At 62.5% G+C, this 20,501-nt stretch overlaps 2 protein-coding genes across 3 annotated transcripts in view; both read right to left on the bottom strand.

Annotated features, from left to right (window-relative positions):
- ARHGAP23 (Rho GTPase activating protein 23) overlaps positions 1-635 on the bottom strand; it is a 33,310-nt gene extending 32,675 nt beyond the window's left edge. The window contains exon 1 of the mRNA XM_068660647.1: positions 484-635. Coding sequence (XP_068516748.1) covers positions 484-492 — 9 coding nt within the window. The 5' untranslated portion in view covers positions 493-635. The remainder of the gene's footprint in view (positions 1-483) is intronic.
- Positions 636-2,312: 1,677 nt separating this feature from the next.
- Positions 2,313-20,166, bottom strand: SOCS7 (suppressor of cytokine signaling 7). Of its 2 annotated transcripts, XM_068660662.1 has the most exons (10): positions 19,114-20,166; positions 15,308-15,372; positions 12,879-12,983; positions 12,068-12,169; positions 11,141-11,271; positions 10,563-10,731; positions 8,622-8,750; positions 6,150-6,285; positions 5,728-5,885; positions 2,313-5,456 (listed from the first exon to the last, which is right to left on the bottom strand). In XM_068660662.1, the coding sequence occupies exons 1-9, from the start codon at positions 20,076-20,078 to the stop codon at positions 5,765-5,767; spliced, it is 1,923 nt and encodes a 640-aa protein (XP_068516763.1). In that variant the 5' UTR covers positions 20,079-20,166; the 3' UTR covers positions 2,313-5,456; positions 5,728-5,764. The 2 variants fall into 2 exon arrangements, with proteins under 2 accessions (XP_068516763.1, XP_068516764.1); XM_068660663.1 differs by lacking the exon at positions 12,068-12,169 and having other exon boundaries at positions 19,114-20,164.
- Positions 20,167-20,501: the final 335 nt, after the last annotated feature.

The raw sequence follows: 20,501 nt of genomic DNA, 5'->3' as shown, positions 1-20,501 counted from the left end.
CGCATCCTCCTGTTGTGCTACCGGGGAACACCTGGGGCCATGCAGGAGACCTGTGGCAGGGCAGGGAGCGTCCCCCCCGGCCACCTGCATCAGGTGGGGAGCCAGAAACCCCCCCAGGGGCAAGCACCCGGCCAGGGCGAGCACCCATGGGTGCCCGGGGAGCTCCCACCCGAGCGTTCCCGTGCCACAGCCGGGGGAAGCGCTGCGGGCTGGGTGCCGGGATGGAGGTGCCGGGGGGGGGGACGCAGGGGTCCGGGGGCTGCCGATGGGGTGGGGGGGCTGCTCTGGGCAGAGCAGGCAGGGAGGCGGGCGGGGGTCGCAGGGGGGGCCGCAGGCTGGGGGTCTCGGGCAGCGATGCCGGGCAGCAGGTGGGGGCCCGGGGAAGGAGAGGGGGGGGCTGCTGAGGAAAAAAGCCTCGGACCGGGACCCCCCCCCCAGGACCGGCACCGCGCCCATGGGTGCGGCCCCCCCCCCGGCTCCTACCTGCTCCATGGGGGCCGCTCAGGGCACGGCCGCGGCGGGGGGGCCGGGGGCCATGGGCTGCTCCCGGAGCCGCTCCCGGTGCCGGTGCCGCTCCCGGTGCGCCCCGGTGCGGCCCCGCCGCCGCCGCCGCCTCTCGCCGCCGCCGCCCACGCCCGGCGCCGCCCGGCGCATCCCGGGAGCGGCGTCAGCTCCGAGCGGCGGCGGGAGGGGGCCGCGCCCGGCCCCACCCGGGGCCCCGCCGCCTCCCGACCCCCCCCCGCCTCCCACCCCCCCCTCCCCAGCCCCCGCCGTGCGCTCATCCTCGCCTCCATCACGCCGCCCGCATCCTCCCTGCCCCTCCCCATCACGCCCCCCCCCCAACCCTCCATCCATCCCTCCAGCCGCCCCCCCCCCAATTCACCCCCCCCCCAACCCCTCCATCCCCCCCCCCCCGACCCCTCCATCCTCCCCCAGCTCCCTCGGGACGCCCACGGGTGCCCGGGGGGGGATGCTCGGGGTGGGGTAGGGAGGATGCTGGCTGCGCTGCCCCCCCCCCGGCGAGGTTGCGCCCCCGCGGGCGGGGGGTTCGCGGACCCGGAGCCCCGCCAGGGCCCCCCCGCCCCCTGCCCGCCCCCCCCCGGCCTCAGTTTCCCTCCCGGACCCCCCCCGCCCTCCGGGAGGCGGCCCCGGGGGGTGATCAGCCGGGCTCGGACCCCCTCCTCCGACCCCCCCCAGACCTCCTCCGGGCCCCCCAGGACCCCCGGCCCCGCCGAGCCCGGGGGGGGGGCGTGCAGAAGAACGCGGCTTTGTGCGGGGGCCGCCGGCGGCTGCCAAGGAGCCATGTTGGGGCGCTGCCAGCCGGGGGCCGCCGCACAAAGGCGCCTTGTGGGGGCCCCGCCGCGACCCCCCCGGCCCGGGGCTTCCCCGTCTGCAGCCCCGGAGGGCGACCCCAGCCCCCCCCCCTCCGCATCTCACCCCACTGCAACCCTCCCGGCTTGGGCGGAGCGGAGCGGAGCGGGGCGGGGGGGTCCCCGCTGCCCGCCCCCCCCCTCCGCCGCCCGTTGTCCCCATTAGACACTCTCCCTCCCCGGGATTTCCCCCCCCCAGCAGCCCCGGCTCTGAGCAGCCCCAGCCCGGGGGGGCTCCCCCCGCCCCCCCCCCCAGCCCCATTCTGTCTCTCCGAGCCTTTGATCGGCAGCGCGGGGGCGTTCAAAGCGCCCCGACACCAGGCGGGGGGGGGGGGTAGGCACGGGGTCCCCATCCTGCAGGTGCCCCCCCCACCCCCAGACAGCCCCAATTTCCCCCCCCCAGGGACCCCCAAATCGGGCTCGAGGCACCACACAGCACCGAACAATTTCCAATCGTTTTATTTCAAGCCCCCGCTCTCTCCCTTCCCGCCCCCCCCAAACCAAAAAAAAAAAAACAAAAAAACAGGGGTCAAAACGACGCTAAAAAGGAGTTACAAACACCGAGGGCAGCGCTCCCCCACTGCCCGCTTACAAAACCTGGGAGCTTCACCCCAGCTTCCCCACGGGATGCCCAACATGCCTATGAACACAATATGTACAGACAGCCCCCAGTACAGCCAGGCTTCCCCCCCCCACACCCCCAAAAATAACCAAACGCACCCAAAGTGCATTCGGCGTGTTATATCAAAAAACATTTCTTCTTCTGAAAGATTGGCCTGCAAGTCTGTTCTTTTTTTTTTTTTTTTTAACCATTTAGTAACTTTTTTTTTTTTAATATAGTTTATGAAAATAAATTATACAGCAACTATTTTAATAAATTAAGCACACACACACACACAAAATAAAATAAAAATCAAAGAAAATTAAGCAAAGCTGCATTTCTACGGGAAGCGGTGCCCGGTCAGAGCCCCCCAGCCCTGCTGCTCGCTGCCCTCCGCTCCTGCCCCCGGCTCCGTTTCCACCTGGGAGCCCCCCCCCAGCTTCCACCAGGGATTTATTTCCCAGGTAAAGGCTGGGGGTGTGCACCCGGCCCCCCAAGGGGCAGGCTCAGCGTAAAACCATGCAGGTGTCGGATGTTAACTGCACAGAACGAGGCCGAAGGCTGCAAGGTGCCTCCTTGGGGGGCCTGCTGCTGGGGAGCCCCGAAAGGGCTCCCCAAAAAGGGCTCCCCCAAGCATCACCAAGCCTCCTGGGGGGGGCACGGCCTCGCACTGCCCCCAGCTCACTGCCTCCCTGCACGTGCTCACACAGAAAATATTTCCATGAGAAAATCTCTGGGGTTTAAATTGGGACAGATATGTAAATATGTAAGGTGCTGCATGCCCAGGGGGGCAGGAGGAGGTTTCTGGGTGCTCAGCCCCCTCCTGCTCCCCCCCCAGCAGCACAGGGGGCTCAAGGCTGCCCAGACAAACCACGCTGACCTCTTCTTCCCCTTCCTTTGGCCGCGAAAGGAGATCGATGCTGAGCTGAGAACTGCCAGGCAAACAGCGTCCTGGCACGAGGACAGGCACAGCAGCACAGCGGGGCAGCCGGGCAGCACCCAGCAGCTGCCCCACACCCGGGGTGTTTTAGGGACAGGGGTGTCACGGAGCTCCTGATGGACATGGGGGCTGTCCCACCCTGCTGCCACTGCAGAGCAGGTTTGTGCGTTTTTGTCCCCATTGAGGGCACAGCCGGCCCCATGCCCCATCCCAGTGCTGCTGCTCCCCCAGTCTGGCCATTCCCCTTCCCAAACCCAGCTGTTATTGCACCAGTAATGCCCAACTCCCCCCAGACCAGACCAGAGATGGAACGAAAATGCTGCCACCGCCACGCCTGGGAGATGCCAGCCTGTGACAAGGGGACAGTCACAGCTCCCCCAGGTCACACTGCTGGCCAGGAGGTCACAGCCAGAACATCACCGACCCCGTGCCCTCGTGTCCTCATCTCCGGGATCTCCTTTGGGGGGGTGGAAGCTTTGCAGACCTTTCCATGGGGCGCACTCCTGCTTTGCGGCGCGGTGTAAGACACTTGAAGCATCAGCCCAGCCGTGGCTGTGGGGAGGATTTTCTGTTCCAGCATTCGGGTAAGTTGGAAGATCCAAACCCTCAGCCTGGTGGCAGCTGAGGGGCAGCAGGGCCGGGTGAGCTGATTTTCGGGGCTCTGATCTTCAGGTTTCCCTTGCACAAGGCCACGGCTGCCTCCCCCCGTCGTGCTGTGCGTTGGTCGGAGCAGCTGCTCCTTCTGCAGGCTGATGGCTTGGAAGGAGCTGGGGGGCTACAGGGGGGGACACAGCAAGGGCTGCAGGGGGACGAACGCCAGCACCTTGTGGGGCAGCCGCCCCGTCCTGATATCCAACAACACAACGCAACCAGCAGCGGGTAGTGTCCAGTGAGGTATTTCTACAGATTTTGAAGATTATTGGTTTCATCTGGAAGCCAAATCTCATAAAAACCCTTTTTTTTTTTTTTTTTTTTTATCCAAGACTGAAAGCGAGGCCAGAGGTGGTGGTTCAGAAAGGGAGAGCAGGATTAGTTAGCACCCTTCGCAGCAGCGCTTGGCATAGGCAGACAATCGGGATTTTTCAAGGCTGCTTTAAGATCCACAGGACTGTGCCTAATTCAAGGACATCGATCATTCCACGGGGCGAGAACAAAGTCCCAGCAGCTCCCGAACAACCGCATCCAGCTCACGGGGCACTGACCCCATCCGCAGACCCAGGCCACACACAGCATCGTGGCTGTGGGACGGGGGCGTTTCTGTCACCCCAGAACACGGGCTGGTTTCAACGCAGGAGAAAAGATCCTTTGAGAATCCTCAGCATCGCTTCGGGCAAGCTTTAAACTTCACCATGAAATGCAAACTCTTTGCAGCTGCTGCAATGGATGAAACAGAGCAGGACCGAGAGGGACGCGGGTGCTGCAGCCAGAGCTAAGCCCAGCAGCTCAGCACGAGCTGCCGTTCCTCCCGGTGTCCTGGTCCTGGCTGCTGTGGCTCCACGGACATCCCAGGAAGGGGAAGCAGCGAGCTCCAGAACCCTCAGAAGAACCCTCAGCTGCTCCTTGCTCCAAGTCACCCCAGACTCAAGTCACTCCATGCCCCAGCAGCCACCGATGGGGACCCTCCAGACCTCAGTAGAAAGCCACTTTATTCACAGCTTCTAGAGACAGCCAGCAGAGAGGCTCAAAGTGCACGTCCCGGGATCCCTTCAGCAGGTACCTTCGGTCCACGGGCTGCTGCCAGGGTCCCAGCGACAGCCCTGCCACCTTCCAGTGAAATCTTCCAGTGTTTGCCGAGGGGAACGCCGCCCCCCCCCCGAGGGGCAGCCCTCGCTCCCCGCTGCAGCAGCGGCCACGCCGTGTGGCAGAAGGCTCCGGGACATCCGAACGGCTCGCGGGCTTTTCCTTCCTCGGGCCCAGCTTTATTTAAGGCCATCCTGCAAAGCCCGGCTGCCCGGGACGAGGCCTGGCCCTCTTCTCCAGATGGCAGGGAGCAGGGGAGCCGTGCCCCGTGCTCCCCTGGGGCTGCTCTGGGGAACTGCTGAGGTCCTGGCTCCGGCTGCCCCCAGCAGCTCTCCGGCTGCCTCCCCTCCGCAGGGCAGTCCCACCACGGTGCCCAGAGCAGGCGATCTTCCCAGAGAGTCCCCTTCTCTCTCCTCACCTCGAAGTTTCCAAGGGAGGATAATAAAATTCAGCTGATCATAAGACAGTGTTTCTCATGCTGAAAATAAACCGAAATTAAAAAATAAAAATAAAAATGAAGACATCAAAAATAAAACTTTCCACAGCTCGTACAGAGTGCCGTGACATTCTTTGTTCTGCCAGGAGTCCGCGAGCTGGGCTCAGCTGCCTCCGAGGCCCCCTCGCCCTCAGCCAGGAGCCGAGCCCCTCGGTCCCCTTCTGCTGTGCTTCTTAGGAGTCTTGAGCCCTCTTCTCTTGATGAAAGAGCTTGAGAGCAGAAGTCACACCACAGAAGCAGGCTTCACCTTCACAGGCCTCGTCCCCACCACTGCCTGACTTGGGCTACTGGATGGCAACAACCAAATTCCTGGCGGGGGAGAGAGAGAGGAAAGGCATCAAGCAGCCCGCCCGATGTGGCCAAATCTGCCCAGACCCCTGGGGTTTGGCTTCGCAGGCCTGTGAAGGCACAAAACAGGCACAAGCAAGCGGCAGAAGCCTTGCTCGTCTCCCCAGAAGTACAGGGAGAAGGCTGGTGGGAGCAGACAGCCTCCTCAGGGAGGATTTTGCCTTCTCCTTCGCAGTCAGAGGGAGCGGCCTGGTTGAGGCTGCGCCCCGCGGGCCCAGCAGCACACACGTACCTTCAGTGAATGCAACACGAGGGGCCCGCCGGCCTCGCTACGTGGAGGATTCGGCCTCCTGCTTCTGTTTGGAGATGAGCTGGGCTTCCTTCAGCGACAGGTACACCTCCTCCTGGGGGTCGTAGTAGTAAAACTTGCGGATGTAGGAGATCAGGGGCCTAGGGAAGGCAGGGCAGGAGCTTCAGCCCCGAGCCACGGCCATGCCAGCCTCTGCAAAGGGGGGAGCAGGGCCTCTCCCCCAGCAGAAACTGGAGCCCGTGCTCCTGGCAGTGCCCGTAACACCTTCATCCTGCTGACCCGAGGCCAAAAGCACCAACTGCTCCCTCCCAGAGCCCCTGCTGCCGACACAGAGGTCTCCTGCCTGCCATGGCGAGTGGCAGACGAAGCCACAGCAACTTCTCCCCAAAATCCTCGGGACTTACTTGGGCAGCGGCAGCTCGGGGATGTGGTCGATCCGGACCAGCTGCCGGATCCGAAAGCGGCAAAGGTGCTGAAGGGATTTGACGTTGCTGAACCTGGAGACTGGATACAGGAGCTGGACGGGTGTCGGGGGGAGACCTTTGGGAAGAAAGCGATATTGGAGAAGAGTTTTGTCAGAACAAACCATAACCGGTCCCCAAAGGAAGCGCTGGTCCCGGGGAGCCCCAGCTCTGTGAGGCTGTGCCCAGGCAGCTCAGCACTGGCCGAACACGGGCGATGCCACGAGCTACCTCCAGCCTCCCTCACCAGGCTGCAGCTCCCTCCAGCTCTCCTCACAGGGCTCCTGCAGCCACCAGGGATCCAGGACACTGCCAACTCCCAACCTCCTCTCCCCCAGGACCAGCGGTGAGAAGAAAGCCAAAGGGAAAGGCAGGCAGCATGACCGGCACGTCCACTTTGCTCTGCACAGCCCTTCGGGGAGCTGTATGGAGGCACTAAAAGGCTGGGGGTTTGGACAGCTCAAACTGCGCAGGAGTTGCTCATTCTTGGGGTCACGAGGCTGGGCACAAAGGCAGAGGCGGGAGCAGCCCCGGCAGAGCCAGCTCCCCACGCAGGGAGCAGCCCGGCACGGCTGAAAAGGGGCTGCCTCCAGCTGCCCCCCGCCCCACAACCTCCTCCCCCCGAGTTAAGAGCAACAATCAAGCCCGCAGAACCGAGAGGTCAGCAGGAGCACCAGAAAGGATCTACGGGAGCCGGGCTCATTCACAGGGTAAGGTTTTATCTGTCTTTACAGAAGGATTCCGAGCTAGTTACACTCTAACCCCCTCCTGCTGGCCTGTCTCTGAGGGCAGCCGAGTGAAAGGAGAAAAGGGAAAGCTCTTCACACTAAGATGGGCTCAGAACTGCTCCAGGCAGCTCAGGAAGCTGTGAGCCAGCTTTTGAGAAAGCAAAGAACAGGAATCAATTGAAGGCCGGGTTCCCCCCCCCCTCCTTATTCTACCAAAAAGGAATCAGCCTCCGGGAGCGCAGCCAGCAGCGCCAGGGCCACAGCACGAGCTCTGCACGCTGCGCTGGCCGCGTGCCCCAGCACCAGGAGCTCGCTGGAAACATCCCCCTCCTCTGGGAGGCCGGCAGCACTTCAGCAGGAGCACAGCACAAACGAGGACGCCGGGGAGCTGCAGATCCTAAATATTCTCCCACTAAAGAGCAGGCATTGAGGCAAAGCAGCCCCGAGCAGCGCCCAGGACCGTGGCCGCACACGGACGGAGGGGCGCAGGAGCAGGAGTGGGGCTGGCACCAGGCAGCGAGGGACCCCCCATCAGGTGCAGGCGCAGCTCAGGGGCTCCCTTTCCTCTTTGAAAGACATTTTCTAGAGCAAATCCTTTCTGCGAAGGCATTTGCCTGTAGAGCTGGCGAGTCCACAAAGCTCTGTTCCCAAGGGGAGCAGGGCTGCGGATTGGGAAGGTGAAGTGGTTTTGTATTTTAAAGTTGAAGGAAACCCTTGGAGGCAGGACACACGGCAGTAGCTTTGCAGCCTTCTCCTCCCCGAAAGCACGGCCACGTTACAGGTCAGCTTCCAGCTATCGGCCACCTCTGCAGCAGGGGGCAACACTGAACAGGTCTGGGCCACGACTCCGGCTCTGCTCCGATCCCGAGGGCGAGCCAGAGCCATTCTGAAGCCAGGAACATCCCAGCCCGGTCCTGCCCCTCTGCTTCACCACAGCCGCGTTCCCCTTCCTGCTCTGGGGCTCTGCTCAAGCATCACCTCCCACCCTCCCTGCAGCTCCTGCTCCCTCCCGAGTAAGGGGCATATTTGTTCACTTGGCAGGCTCTCCCCTTTCTTTCACGCTGGATTTTCAGCTGCCTTTCTGACACGCAATGACAGCCGAGCCAAAACCAGAAAAAAAAAATTGATAAAGACGCTGACCCAGTTGCCAGCCTGGCTCTCGCAGGAGGCAGATGTGAGCCCATTCAGGCCCAGGCTTTGCTGGATGGGAGAAGAAGCACTCTGCAATCCCAGCATCACGCAATCAAACGTGCTCCAACAACGCTTCCCAACGCTCCCCCGTGCTTGCGAGCACCTGCCTGTGGATGTGCCCTGGCACCACGGTCCCCCCGGGGACTCTGAACCTCCAGCATCCACCACTCCAGGCTCCCATTTAGCTCCTCTTGGAAGTGCTCCCACACCCCAGTTAATGCCTCTCCTCTCGGCAGCCCCAGGTGGGTCTCAGCAAAGGGAGAACTGGGAAGCTGCAAAGGACGGGGAGGGTTCTCAGCAAAGCAGCCCCGAGACTGGGGGAGGGAAGGCAGCTGGGCTTTAGTAGCCAAGTAACTGGCAGAGGGAGCAGCTTTTTTTTGTACTAGCCAAGCAGCTGAGGGATGGAGTAGACAAAAGCTGAACCAAGCTGTCTCCAGCACACGCCAGCAGCTAACCACAGAGCAAGAGTCATCCCCAGACCCTGTGGGACACTCACCTGGGACCCTGGATCGCAGGAAGTAAAGAAACTTCCCGTTTTTGGAGTGCATGATCGCTCTCTTTATGAACTCCACCACAGACTGGCAGCGGTCCTCGAACTTGGGATGGCACCACAGGCTGAAGGTCCCTTCCAAAAGAACAGAAGGGTTTCACGTTACAGGAGCACTGGCAGCAGGAAGAGGCACTTACTGGTGGGACTGGTGTGTTAAAGGCCAGGTGACAGCCCCTAAGAGCTGCAGCCCGGCTGGCACCGCCACCTGACGCAGGAGGCACTGCTGCTCCAGGTCAGCACCTGCTAAACATTCAGGCAGCAGCAATCTCTGATCTGAATCAGCCCTTACAAGTGGCAAGTAGATGCAAAGGACAATCACTGGGGGGTTATTGCACAAACACCAGCCTCCCCGCCTGCCTACTCAGCTCTCAAAAAAAAAAAAAAAGAATTATGTTTTCTTCCTCTCAAGTATCTGAAACCTGAAGGTCAAGCATTTATCTCTTTACCGTTCCCTCAGCCCCACCATTTGTCATCTCCATGGTTTATCAGAGCTCTGCACGCTGCTGCAGTGCATTCAGCACGAGGCAGCCAGCCCAGGGCGAGCGCAGAGCCACGGACACAGACAGAAGCACTGGACCCAGGAATGAAGTTCTTGATGCAGTGCCACGGCTGGAAACGCTGCTGGGGGGATGGTGGCAGCACCAGCAGCCTTCACCACGTGCAGCAAGAAATGCAGTTTGAGGGAAAGGAGGGAAGGACACCTGGCTAAGGGAGCTCTGAGAACGAGCACCCCAGCCCCAAAGCAAGGAACGGCGGCAGCAGCAGGTGGATCCGAAGCTCAGTTATGAGCAAGCATCCTCTGTGCAGCCGACCTCACATCTCCCCCGGCTGGAAGTGCTGCTTACAGGTTCCCCAAGGACAGGGTGATGAAAGTCAGCCCTCCTTACGCAATGGTCAGGGCAACCAGCTCCAGACAGGCTACAATTAACGCTGGGGCACCTTCCCACCAGAGGGGCTCAAGACCAGAACCTCTGCTGGGTCGATCAGCTCTAGCAGTGCTCATGGAGGGGGGTGACACAGCGACACCCCCAGAGCGAGGGCAAAAAGGGGGAACGGGGGAGCTTTGCCCCGAAAGGTCACAAACCCCTGTTTGCTCCAGCAGCTGCCTGGGAAGCCGCAGAACCCATCATTTGGCAGCACACCTAATGACAGCGCTCTGCAGGCAGCTGTTATTACAGCCTGCCCACTGGGTACAGGGCAGGTCCACAGCCCTGACGATGCCTTCCCCCCGCCCCTGCTGAGCCTTCTCAGGCTTTTTTGCTCGGCCCGAGGGCAGCTGCCTGCGCTGGGGTTCGATACGGAAAACCACATCTGAAGATGAGCAGAAAAAGCATGTGGGCGAGGTGAGACAGACCCCATGCACGACAGCACATGGCAGGAAGAAAGGGCGCAAACACCACAAGGTTCTCAGAACAAACGCCCACAGCAGCAGAGCTGAAACTTTCGCCTTGCTCCGAGGGCAGCTGGCACCGCTGCCGAGCGTCCCACCCCCTGCAGAACAAAGCAAGGTGCTGAGCTGTGGGGTCAGGTTGCCTCCCATCTCACAGGGAAACCAGCTCAGTTTGGGGAATCGGACAGCTGCAAACGATGGCCCCTGCTACATCACATCTTGCTGATGGTGGATCTCAGAGCTCCCCATCACCATTCCCTTCAAGCTCACTTTGGAAAAGAGGCGTGGGGAACTCCTCTATTCCCCAGTTTTTCATAGCTTTAAGGAAACTTGTGCCCAAGGCACAGACATCAGGGTTAAATGCAGGACACAGAGTGAGGACACGCTGCTGCTGCTCCCTCTTTTCTGCTGCATCAATGCTTTGGGCAGAGATTTGGGACCTTGAGACCAGGCTGCCCACAGCCACCGCCCCCCCCAGAGCTCCCCGGGGCCCTTACCTCTGTAGTGCTCCATCCGGGTGTGGTGGGTGATGCCCTGCGACCGAAAGCTGAGGCTCAGGATGTAACGGGGATCAGAGCTGTCTCGGACCAGGAAGGACCCATCCGGCTTCCCTTTCAGCTTCATCTCCGCGTCCTCCCAGTTCATGGGCCCCCAGTACCACCCGCACTGCGGAAGCGAGACACGGAACGTCAGCAGAATACAAGCAAGGAGGACTGCATCACCGACCGAAAACTGCACTATTTGCTATCGTTAGTTCACTTTTAATCCCAAAATTTAAGTTTCTGGTTCCATTCAGCAGGAAAATGGATGGTTAGGACTCGGTGCTTTCGCATCCAGAAGCGATATCACATCCAGCACCCAGAAGTAGTGCAAGAACAGATGTGACCATGGCAGCTCTTCCACACGTGAAGGATGCTGCCCTAGACTCAAAGACCTCACTGGGAAAAAGGCAGGTGGTGTTTTCTGGCCCTGCCTTAAACTTCTGTTCCTGGCCAGCCCCCAAAACCACAGCCTAGACCTGCAGCCTCCCCCTCCCGAGGTGCCGTGCTGCCAGCACCCCCCACCAGGACGTTACCTTCTCCAGCTCCCGCAAGCTGGCTGCGAAGCTGCTCGAGTCCGGCCGGTACAGGGGGCACTGGAGGTGGGGGGCGGGCTGGCTGGGCGCCGTCTCCATGGGCCGGAGGGGCACGATCCGGGGGAAGGCGTCTGCAGAGGGAGAAATGGCCCGGGACACGGTCACCCCTCGGGAGCTCACCCCAAAACTGAGCCACCCCGTCCCCCGGCACACCCGGCTCCAGAGGGCAGGGCAGGAGCTGAGGAGGCAGGACTGATGGACAGAAGGACAGCGTCCTCGTGAAGGACACGGCAGCAGTCACCACCTGGCTCTTCCAAGGTGACTCACTCGGAGCCCTCACCTATTTCCTTCAGCCAGCTTGGAGGGAAGCCGGGGGAAGTGCCAGGTGGCACCAGCTGGAAGGAATTAACCCATCCCAACACAGCTCATAACAAGGGGGCAATTAAAGCCCCGTGGGTCCTGAAGGGCAGGAAACTGAAAACCAAAGGGGAGTTGCGTAAGGAACATCCTCACGTGCTGGTTAGAGCCTGGGCTCCTGAGCTAAGCCCTGCTCCTACAGCTGCTGCCTGACACTGCTGACACCAAGGCACAGGGACCCGTCCGCAGCCAGGGGCTGTGCTTCTGCTGAGCCCAAGAAGAAGCAGAGAAAATGGGAGATGCTGAACTGAGAATAAAGCTGGCGCGATTACAAGCTTCAGGAAAACGACTGGGGGGCAACAAAAGAGCCACAGCACACAGAAAACAAAGAACCAAGGCCAGGAAAGCAGAGCCTTGCCACAATGGCACACCATCAGTAGCACCGCGTGTCCCTGAGCGGGCAGCACCGCTGCTGTTAGAGTCTGAAGTGCAGCCTTAAAGTTTACCAAGGAGAGCTGCAAAGTCCAAATCCCTGGAGAACCAAAGCCTTGCTGCTAAAGCTAAGCTGACCTGGGGCATGGGGTGGAGGAGGCGGAGGCAGAGGGAAAGACTGCAGGGAAGACCCCATCGGACCCACTAGGACAGATGTAGGCAGCGTCCCACTGATATCATCTAGGAGAGAACAGAGGCGAGAGACATTCAGAAAACAGAAAGCGAGCGAGCCCTGCACTGCTGAGCAAACCAGCACCGAGCACAGCCTGGAGCAGAAGATGGAGCTCTTCTCGGTGCTCCGCCAGCTCCTGAGAGCAGGGCACCGCTGCGGTGCCAAAGGGACCCCATCCTCAGCACGCTCAGAGGTTTGTGCACACACACCTGGAGAGGAGGAGTTATTTCCCCAGCCCAGCTCCCTCCAGGCAGCAGCACAGGACAGCATTTACAGGTGACTCTGCAGGCACAACACTGCCCTAGCACATGGGATGTGCGCTCGGGTGCTGCTCACCTCACCGAGTGCTCACTGGTGCTAAGCTCCGAGGGGAGCCTCCTCCACAGAGCAGCTCCTGGCACCGTCCTCCCCAAAACCTCCCTTCCACAGAGGCAGGGGAGGGAACCAGCCAGGGCAGGCGATGGAAGGGAGGAAGGGAGGGAGGGAGGGAAGGAGGGAGGGATGTTTTCGTGGGCAGGAGACACTGCGACACCCGCACCTCACGTCCCACCTCGCACGGCTCCGCCACAACCCTCCCCTCCTGCCCCATCTCCAAGAAACACCGACACCAGCAGCAAGAAATCCTGCTGGGGCAGGGGGAGCAGCACGGGCAGACAGACAGCTCCCGTGCTCCTGGACAGACACACGGACGGGCTCTCCAGAGGCACGGGGCCATACCTAGCAAGCTGAGGCTTCGTCGAGGAGGAGGCGGCGGCGTTGGAGGGTGAGGGGAGGTCAGTCCTCGCTGGGAGATGTCCACGTCCACCAGTGACACCGTTTCACCTGCAGGTTGGCAGAGCAAGACCGTCAGTGCTGCACCTCCCGGGCACACGGGGGGAGAGGGGAAGGGGCTGGGACCCTGCCCACGAGCAGTAAGGGAGCGATGGACACAGATCCAGGTGCAGCAGGCGATGGGGAAGCACCAAGCTCCTGCAGTGCTCGTCACCAACGTACAGGGCTGGCACTTGGTGTAATTCTTGGGAAATGGATCGACTGCCCTACCCTGCTGGCACGCAGCTATGAGATAATGCTCCTGTTAATTCCAGTTGGAATTAATTCACTTCTGGGAAAAGGACGACACAAACCAAGATGTCCAGCATAAACCAACAAAGCCTAAAATTAATCTAAATTCATGAGAGAAAAACAAAGCCATGAAATCAAGGTTAAACCATCAGCATCAAACACAGAACCAGAAGGAAACCAGCTAACCCCTGGGGAGAGGACTGAGCGGGGTTAGCACCACCGAGGAACTTTCCAAAATACCAAAATCGAACCCAGCTGTCACGAACCAACACCAGAGCACCACACGCACCTGAGCCACGGTCCCAGGGACTGTCAGACTTCGACTCCTGGGTTCAGAGCCCCAAATCTGCTCCGGATGGAAACCCTTCCCCGGCCCCTCGGCCAGCACCTCCAGGTATTTGTCGCGCAGGGCAGCACTGACTCAGCTCCCCCCTGCCTGTGGAAGGCCTATCTGCTAATGAGCAGCGTTACGAGGGGTATTTAGGCCTGGTTATTATCCACGGCACCTTCTCCCTGGGGGAGCAATGGGTGTGGGTGCACACGCACGCAGCCAGCCTTTCATTTCCACGCCCTACCAATAAAGCGGCCACGTAGGCTGGGCGCCTCGCCTCGCACAAACAGAGTGTGACGAGACCAAGGGGGGCTGCAGCAGCCCGGCTTTCAAACCCTTCCCCGAGCAGCAGCAATGGCAGCCACGTGCCCCTGCAGCCCAGCACACCCGAGAAGGGGTCACTGGAGGCAGGGACAGCTTCCCCAAGGACCTCTGCCAGCCCCAGCTCAGCCCTCGCGCTGACCTGGAAGCAAGTCACCAGGAAACCCAAGCAAGCTGGGCCAGGCCTTTGAGCCTTTTTGCAGCCCCAGCCTCAGAAATCCTCCACACGCAGACCTCAGCTGGGTAAGGCCGAAGTCACCAACAAATGAAAGTGGTGACAGAGCAGACACGTTCGCTCTGGGGATGCTGGCACAGGAACAGCTCCTGGAGGACACCGCCACCGCTCCACCGGCTTGCAAAAACTGACACGAGCCATTTTAAGAACATTTAATGGGATAAGCTAGCAATTAAAGCAGCCTCCCAGATTTAGAGCAGGAACTTGCCCACTCCACGCTCTCCCCTCTGTTAAATATTCCTTTGAAGCCGGGACGTTCAGCACGCACGGCCACGGAGCGCCGTCAGCAGGAGGCACGAGAGCCGCAGATCCCTGCCCGCAGCTTCCCCTAGCGACAGCTGACAGTGCCGGGAGCAGCTTCTGCTTCCACCAGCCTGGATTTGCTGAACACACACGTGTGGCACACACAGAACCAGTCACATCTCGCAGGGAGCAGCCTCCCCACGCTGCCCTGCTACCAGAACGGGGATGAGAGCGGCACCGGCACAGCCCCATCGCCCCCCGACGACTCCATCCCTGCAGGGCTGAAGGAGCCACGAGAACCTGCAAGTCCTGAGCCCTGCAGCAAGCCCCTCGAAACACGTTCACTTTGTTCCTGAGCTCTGCAGCACCTCCTTCGTGCCCCCAGCCCTGCTCTCCGTGGGTTTTACGGCACCCACGGAGGACCCGAGCCCCACAGCTGGGGAGCTCTCACTGAGAAAGCCCCAGGCACATGACTGTGAGCAGCAGGCTCTCGGTATCGGCCGCCAGCAGAGCAGGACTTCCCCCTCGTGCCATTTATAAAGCAGCCAGCTTCCCCCAGCAGAAAGAGGAAGGCCAGAAACCAGCAGGAAGCGGGCAGAGAGCGGCAGCTGCTGGGGAGCTGCTGCCCCACCGGGCGGTTTCAGCCCCGCAGCTGCTGGCTCCCCTCGGACCACAGGAGGGGCGCACGGGCACAGCCCCAGCCCCGCAGGGAGCCCCCAAACCACCGGAGTAAAACACCCCCGTGGAGGAAGGAGCCTCGCCTCTGGCACAGCTCAGACCCACGTCTCCACAGGAGAAACTGCAAAGTGCTGATGTGAAACACCCCCGTCCTCTGCAGCTCCTACTGGGTCGGGTTTGAGGCCACGCAGGACACCGGGGCTGCCCCCAGGGTCACGGCTTAGGAGGGGAGGAGAGGGGCAGCGAGACCCAACCGTACACCTCTCCAATCCTTACCTGTGAAGAGGGGGCTGAAAACAACCGGGGAAAAGGCACTTTGAGTTCTTGTCAGTCTGTGTTTCCTGTTGGAAATAAGAAAAAAAAAAAACATGAATAGGGATGGGGAGGCTCGGCGCATCCCAAAAAAAAAAAAACACCATTTGATCTCGCAGACTGGGAGAGCCTTCACCAGGATTTACAGGGGTTCGAGGCAGCCCAACGCCGCCTGCTCGCTCGGCTCCTGGAGCAGCGCGCTGGCTTAAGTAGGACAGACAACCAGTAAAGCTAGGTCTCCATCCTGCCACTAAGCAAATCTCTTAACTAGGTAATTAATAAAGCCTTTGGAAAGAAAAACCCCAAGCAAGTATCGTAACCGGAGCCAAGCGGCTGTTTCACAACAGGCTCCTCACCGTGCCTCTGGACCAGGCATTGCCAAACCTCTCAGACAAACAGGTCGGGGCCCTGCGCAATCCCGGGCTGTGCCCACGGCCGGCACACCGAATGCCCTCGCGTGGTGTCTGCAGGATGCCACCTCCCCAAAACCTGCCGGGAGGCGGCGGAGAGCCGGGAAGCTGAGCCTGGAGCATCAAAGGGGATGGGAATGGCTGAGAAGGCCGATGGGCATCCGAGAACAGCCGCAATTCCTCCAGAGCTTCCTTCCCAAAACAGAGGTTTTATAGCGAGGCTGCAGCTACCCCCGTGCTGTCCCTACGCAGGGGACCAGCCCTTGCAGCACCAAAGGGCTTTGTACAGACCTAGGCAGAGGGAATGCTGCTGGGGGCACGGCCCCACAGCTCGGGCGAGCAGGGGAACACGGCCTCACAAACCAAAAATGAGACAGGAGCTGTCCAACCTCCGCTATTTCAACCCAAAAACCCCGCTCAGAAGGATTGCTCCATGGGTGGGTGCACCCCGGCCCTTCGCAGGGCACCCCGAGTGCTTCTTCAGCAATGTCTCCAGGTCACTCAGCTGTGAGCAAACAACCAACGCTGCAGGACTGCCGCGAGAAGAGCTGAGAGAACTCAGCGCCTCGATACACAAAACCCCACTGAAGCGCCTGGAAGCGTTTCCATGCCAAGCCTCTCGCACCTACTCCAGGGCTGGTTTTTTGCCCTCAAAGGGGAGCAATTCACCACTCAGCAGCCAGACACGAAGCCACGCTGCGGGCCAGCAGCAGCAAACCCTGTAATACAGCAGCAAATTTCTGCGATCTCTCATTTCTAGCAAGCTCCCGTCTGCAGCAGGGCGAGAGCAAGAAGCAATCCACGTGGGCTGAAGGCTCCACGGACACCGCACAGGTCCACAGGGCTGGGAGCACCTCGAGCTGCAGCAGACGGGGATTTGGGGGTCACCCACCGGGCCCCCACGAGCCCAGGCTGACATGGAGTGGCTGCAGGCAGCCTTTTAGCATGTCCCCAGGTCTCGCCCACCCTGCTACATAAAAAAACAACCAAACAACAAACAACAAATAACAAAAAACAAAGACAAGATACAAAACAAAAAAACAAAATAAGCAACAAATAAACAACAATAAAGCAAGAAAAAAACAATAGACATACAGACACACACACGTGGCTAATTGAGGCAGATTATATGGAGATATGTTAAAAGAACAGGGTCAGGCCATCTGATACAGCACCTTCTGCAGCTCGGGGCTGACCCCTGAACCCCTGCAACCCTGCCCTGTCCCCTACCCCCCGATTACCTCTGCGGTACAAATTGCTTCAAGAAGAGCATTTTCACAGATGCAGCCTTGAAATCCTTACACCCTGACAGAGAAGCCTCACCTCACGTTCCACATTTCATTTCCAAGCCTCTCGCACCTCAGAGCCCAGCCGGGGCCGGTTTGCTTTGAGTCGTGTGTGCAGGAGGGAGGCAGAGCTGCTCGGTGCTGCCTCGAGGCCTGGCGTTACGGGATGCAGCTCCACACACCGGGAGCCGGTTCCGTGATGTCCAGGCATGGCCAGAATAAATCCACTGCAGGCCAAGAGCACCGCTCGCCAGCAGCACCCAGGGGGGAGCCGCACACTCAGTGGCACGGACGGCTCCTGGCTGACCCCGTTCCCGTTAACGGGCAGGGGACGGCCAACACCGAGCACCTGGGCCCACCAGCACCCCACAGAACACAAAGCATCGCTCACATCACCCGTGCCTCTTCAGCACGAGGGGGCTCCCAAAGCTGGAGGCAGCGGAGAAGTCCCCGCACCACAACAGCTGCAGCAGGCACCTTGAACTAACCTCTGTTCAAATCCTAATTAGCACAGCAGTTCCACGACGCTGGAGCGTGAGAAGTCAGCACTTCCCCCAGCAGTGACCATGAAACTCCCCGGCAAAAGGGAAAGCCCAGGCAGGGCCACGGTTCCCTCCTGCTCTGCGAGGAGACGCAGCCAGCAGCCCACCACGGGGAAGTCCTGCGGGCTCCTCGCTCTTGTCACCAAGAAGAGTGAGGAGTGACAAAACCACAAGTGCGTTAGCAAAACACTGTCACTACAGGCGAGCTGGCACGCTGCTGGTGGAGGCACGTTGGGTCGGTCGTGGGAAATGAAGCCGTGCCCAAAACTCCGGCACCCAGCCACGAGGTCACACTTGGATGCTCCGAGCAGCTGCGGGCCAGGGGCCGCTGCAGTTGGGGCTGTCCCGCCTCGGAAGCCACCTCCCCTGCTGCAACGGGGGAAATTTCAGCCTCATTGCCCCCACAACAGCTTCACGGCCAAAGCACCCGGTGAGCACAGACTGGAGCTCGGGGCCCGGCCTGGCAGGGGGCTTCGTGCCCACCCCGGAGGGATGCTGCCCTGGGAGCCCCGCACAGCTCCAGGACCATCCAGTTCTTTAATGCTGCTTCCAGGCCGGCCAGAAGCAGGCAGCCAGGCCCCAGCAGGGTTCTCCCTGCCTCCTGCGAGGAGTTTGAGGCCCTCGGAGGTGCAGCAGGCTCTGCAGCACAGCCGGGGCTGGCACAGCACCAGGGCACCTCGCCCTCTCCTGTTGGCATCGAGCAGCTCACGGCCTCTGCAGAAACGCTCCCCTTCGTGCCACCAGGCTGGAACTGGGAGCACAGCACAGCCAGGCTCACACAGCAGCGTGAACGACTCAAACCAACGTGATCCAGGACCCACACTGACCCCAGCACCTCGGGATGCAGGGGGCAGCTGCTAGAAGCAGCCACGGGACGGAGACGCTGCTGCAGGCGGTGCTGGCGGTGCCAGGCTCAGCGCCCTGTGCAGGGCCAGCTGCTGCCGGAGCCCACGAGCCCGGTGGCTCCGCCGTGCCCTCCCGTGCCAGCCTCTCGGGGGAACGGGAGCCACCGGCAAAGGGCAGCTTTCAAACCCCATATTGGACCAACGCTGCGGCCTCTGAGCTGTGCAGCTGGAGGAGCAGGAAAGCCGAGCAAGAGGCTGATGGAAAGCCCCACAGTGCAGCCAGCCCCATGCAGGGGTGCCAGGATCAGGACCCCCAGCACCTCCTCGGGTCCCACCCTGCACAGCACCAAGGCCGGAGCCCGAATGCCGGGCTCGTGCCCCTCAGGAACCCAGCAGGGAACGGGGGCTGGCACCGGGAGCCCCCAGTTTATGGCTCAGCATCCCCAGAGGTGCCCCTGGGGTGCACTTACCGGGGGTGGAGGCCCCCCAGGCCAGGCCCCCCACACCAGCACCCCCCTCAGCAGTCTGCCCGGTGCTGCTCCCCCAGCCTGAAGCATCCCACTCCCCCCGGGAGACCCCCCCCGACCTCCCCGGTCCCGCAGCTGGTGGCAGACCGGGGGTGGCCGCTTCCCGGTGCCCCCCCCATTACCCCCATCCCATCCCATCCCATCCCATCCCGTCCCGTACCTGCCCGCCTCCTGCTCGCGGCCGCGGGCCCCGCACACATCGGTCAGGCTCCCGGCCGAGGCGGGCAGGTCCCCGGCCCGGCGGCTCCCGGTGGCGGCGGCGGCGGCGTCCCCGGCGGCCGAGCCTCCGCTGCAGCTCTTGGTGCGGAAGAGGCGGCGGAGGCGGACCCGCAGCGAGCCCTTCCTGCAGCCTGCCCCGGGCGGCGGCAGCACGGGGCCGGGACCGGCACCGGCACCGGGACCGAGGCTGGCACCGGGTCCGGTCCCGCTCCTCCCGGTGGCGCGGGCGGCTCCGCGCGGCGGCTCCTGCCCGTCGGGGCTCCCCGCCTCCTCCTCCGAGCCGCTGCCGGCCTCGTCGGGCTCCAGCGCCTCGAGCACCAGCAGCGCATCGCTCGTCTCCTCGGCGGCGGGGCCGGCGGGCGGCGGCGGCCCGAGGCACGGGCACCCCCCGGGACCCTTGGGGCCGAGCCCCGGCGGCCGCAGCCCCAGCGCCGCCAGCTGCAGCTCCAGCCCCCCCGGCGGCCCCCAGCGCCCCGCGGCCGCCGCCGCCGCCGCTTTGGGCTCCAGGGCGCAGCGGTGCCGCGGGCACAGCAGCTCGGTGCCGCCCGCCGCGGGGCCCTCTCCGCCGCCGCCGCCCGCCGCGGGGCCGCCGTCCTCCGGTTCTCCGGGCCGCCCCTCGGCCGCGTTGCGGAACACCATCAGCTGCGGCGGCGGACGGGGGCCCCGCAGCGCCCCGCCGCCCGGCAGAGCCGCCGCCGCGGCGGGGAGGGGCAGAGGCAGCGGCAGCCGCCCCCCGCCGGGGCCCGTGGGCCCCGCGCCCGCCCCGCCGGTAACGGCGCCGCCGCCGCCCGCCGCCACCGCGCCCGCCTCCGCTGCGGCCCCATAGCCCAGCAGGCGGCTGAGCACCCGGTACGAGGCCGCGGCCGCCGCCGCCGCCTCCCCGTCCCGCAGTTCCGCTCGCTGCATCGCTACGGCCGCCGCATGGCCCGGCCCGCAGCGGGAGCCCCCCCCCGCTGCCGCCGCCGCCGCCCCTCCTCCGCCCCGGCGACGGCCGCCGCCGCCCCGCCCCCGCACTTCCGCCGCCGGCCACGCCCCCTCCCCCCGCCGCACGAGGCCACGCCCCCCTGCCCTCTGAAGCCACGCCCATCGCGGGGAGGCCACGCCCCCCTCGCGCCCCCGGCACGTGCAGGGGCGGCGGGAACTTGGGGGGGGGAGGCGGGAGCGGGACGGAACGGGAGGGGGGCACCGGGAGGCACCGGGAGGCACCGGGGTGCACGGGGCTGCATCGGGCTGCACTGCTCTGTGCTGCTCTGTGCAGCTCTGCACGCCTGCTGCATGGCTCTGCACAGCTTTTGCACAGATCTTGCACGGCTCCTGCACGGCACTTGC

Source organism: Anas acuta, chromosome 25, assembly GCF_963932015.1.
Source record: "Anas acuta chromosome 25, bAnaAcu1.1, whole genome shotgun sequence".
In the NCBI taxonomy this organism is placed as follows: domain Eukaryota; kingdom Metazoa; phylum Chordata; class Aves; order Anseriformes; family Anatidae; genus Anas; species Anas acuta.
This window is presented reverse-complemented; position numbering and strand designations above follow the sequence as displayed.